Source organism: Portunus trituberculatus, chromosome 9, assembly GCF_017591435.1.
Source record: "Portunus trituberculatus isolate SZX2019 chromosome 9, ASM1759143v1, whole genome shotgun sequence".
Classification (NCBI taxonomy): domain Eukaryota; kingdom Metazoa; phylum Arthropoda; class Malacostraca; order Decapoda; family Portunidae; genus Portunus; species Portunus trituberculatus.
Window position 1 is genome coordinate 5,735,001 of NC_059263.1, and position 2,500 is coordinate 5,737,500.

A 2,500-nucleotide genomic window follows, 5' to 3' on the forward strand; every position below is an offset into this window, starting at 1 on the left:
GCTTAGATGATAGGATGTGAGAGAGAGAGAGAGAGAGAGAGAGAGAGAGAGAGAGAGAGAGAGAGAGAGAGAGAGAGAGAGAGAGAGATCTATAAAAGACAAAAATAGAATCAGAAGAAGCGACAGAGAAAGACCGAGAAAAAGAGGAAAACACTTGAAGGTAACGGATGAGAGAGAGAGAGAGAGAGAGAGAGAGAGAGAGCTCGGTGTGGAGGGAAGGGAGGATGAAATAGGTAAATGGATATGCATGAGTAAAGGAAGGTGGAAGATAGAGAGAGAGAGAGAGAGAGAGAGAGAGAGAGAGAGAGAGAGAGAGAGAGAGAGAGAGAGAGAGAGAGAGAGAGAGAGAGAGAGAGACTACTAATGGAAACTACACATGTACTACTGAACTACTACTACTACTACTACTACTACTACTACTACTACTACTACTACTACTACTACTACTAATAATAATAATAATAATAATAATAATAATAATAATAATAAATAACGATGATAAAAATAATACTGCTACTACTACTACTGCTGCTGTTGCTACTACTACTACTACTACTACTACTACTACTACTACTACTACTACTACTACTACTACTACCACCACCACCACCACCACCACCACCACCACCACCACCACCACCACCACCACCACCACCACCACCACCACCACCACCACTAAAAACACACAGGGAGAGAAAAGAACACAAAGAAATAGAAATAAAATATAAAAATAAAAAAAAAAAACACCACCACCACCACCGACCACCACCACCACCACACCACCACCACCACCACCACCACCACCACCACCACCACCACCACCACCACCACCACCACCACCACCACCACCACCACCACCACCACCACCACCACCACCACCAGTAGTACTTACCCTGGAACTCGTGTAGGCCGTAGTCAGACACTTGTAACACCCAGCGGGAGTCGACCAGGCAGTTTGAGGAGCGCAGCCTTCCATGTGACACTATCTCGCTGTCATGGAGGAAGGTCATAGCCTGGCGGGAGGAGGGGGGGAGAGGTAGTAGTGGTGGTGGTGGTGGTGGTGGTGTGTGATGAATTGGGAGATTGCAGTGGTGATTATAGAGGAGGAGGAGGAGGAGGAGGAGGAAGAAGACATGAGGAGGAGGAGAGAGAGAGAAAATGATGAGATGATGTGCATGTGCGTGAGAGAGAGAGAGAGAGAGAGAGAGAGAGAGAGAGAGAGAGAGAGACTTTTCATACACGTGATGAAAAATGTTTAATTCATGTCTTCCTTCTCCTCCTTCATCTCCTCCTCCTCCTCCTCCTCCTCCTCCTCCTCCTCCTCCTCCTCCTCCTCCTCCTCCTCCTCCTCTTGGGAATATTTGGTGATTTTGGCCAATCTCTCTCTCTCTCTCTCTCTCTCTCTCTCTCTCTCTCTCTCTCTCTCTCTCTCTCTCTCTCTCTCTCTCTCTCTCTCTCTCTCTCTCTCTCTCTTGACCATCACTTTTTCTTTCTTTCTTCTCCCTCTCCTTCATTTTTCCTTCACTTCCTGTCTCTTTTATATCTCTTTCCTTTACTCCACGCCCCCTCTTTCTCCCTCTCCCTCCTTTCTTCCTTTCTCTCTTCTTCAAACGTTCTTCTTCCTCTTCCATCTTCCTTCCTTTCATTCAGTTTTGCAATCTTTTACCTTGTTTCTTTCCTTCTCTAGCTAAATTTTTTTCTTTTCTTCTCCGCTTCTTCGCAACGTCTATATATATCCTGGCATCTATTTCTTTTACTATTTCTTCCTTTCATTTGTTGTGTATTTATCGTCATCTAAACTGGCAAGGGACTGAATAATAATTGATAATACTTAATTCCCTTCCTTCCTGCTTTCCTCTCTCATTCTTCTATATTTCCTACTTGCTTTTGTATTTCTAACTGCTTCTGTATTTCCAACCTCCTCTTCCAGTACCGTGACGGGTTTTCATATTCATTCTGGTTACTATTTGGTGATTTTGTACAGCCTCAGATACTCATGTGGGGATTAAAATAGTGAAGACTGTTGCCATTAATCTTCTGACCTCCATAGACCTTTCCTAATGTCTATAAAGTCGTCTAATCATACACAAAACTCAAGGTAAAAAAAATGTGTCCCAGCACTGAAGGAGTTAAAAAAGGTTTCAAGACATTTATCCTTTTTTTGGCTAACTCTCAGACCTGCAAGGGGACTGACAACTAAGTGGGCCTTTTTTTTTCTTTTCGTTTTATGATGCCCTTGACCAGCTTTCCCTTCTTACATATAAAAAAATCTCTCAGCTTCCTTCCTTGCTTACCTTAATGAGATCTGCAATAAGAGAGGCCACGAAAAGATCATCCAGGGGCAGGTCATCATTTTGCAGCACGTCCTGAAGTGACCCTCTGGCACAGTAAGGCGTCAGTATCACCACGCCACCTGCTTCCACACACGCCCCCACAAACACTGCCAGGTTCTCGTGCCTTGTTTCTCGCATCTGCAGTGAAGAGAAGTAGGAATCTCAAT

At 44.3% G+C, this 2,500-nt stretch overlaps 1 protein-coding gene across 1 annotated transcript in view; it reads right to left on the minus strand.

Moving 5' to 3' along the window:
• LOC123501496 (guanylate cyclase 32E-like) overlaps nucleotides 1–2,500 on the minus strand; it is a 65,928-nt gene that overhangs the window by 7,439 nt on the left and 55,989 nt on the right. Inside the window, exons 14-15 of the mRNA XM_045250348.1 lie at nucleotides 2,295–2,471; nucleotides 893–1,013 (exon numbers count right to left, since the gene is read on the minus strand). Of these exons, the coding sequence (XP_045106283.1) occupies nucleotides 893–1,013; nucleotides 2,295–2,471 (298 nt within the window). The remainder of the gene's footprint in view (nucleotides 1–892; nucleotides 1,014–2,294; nucleotides 2,472–2,500) is intronic.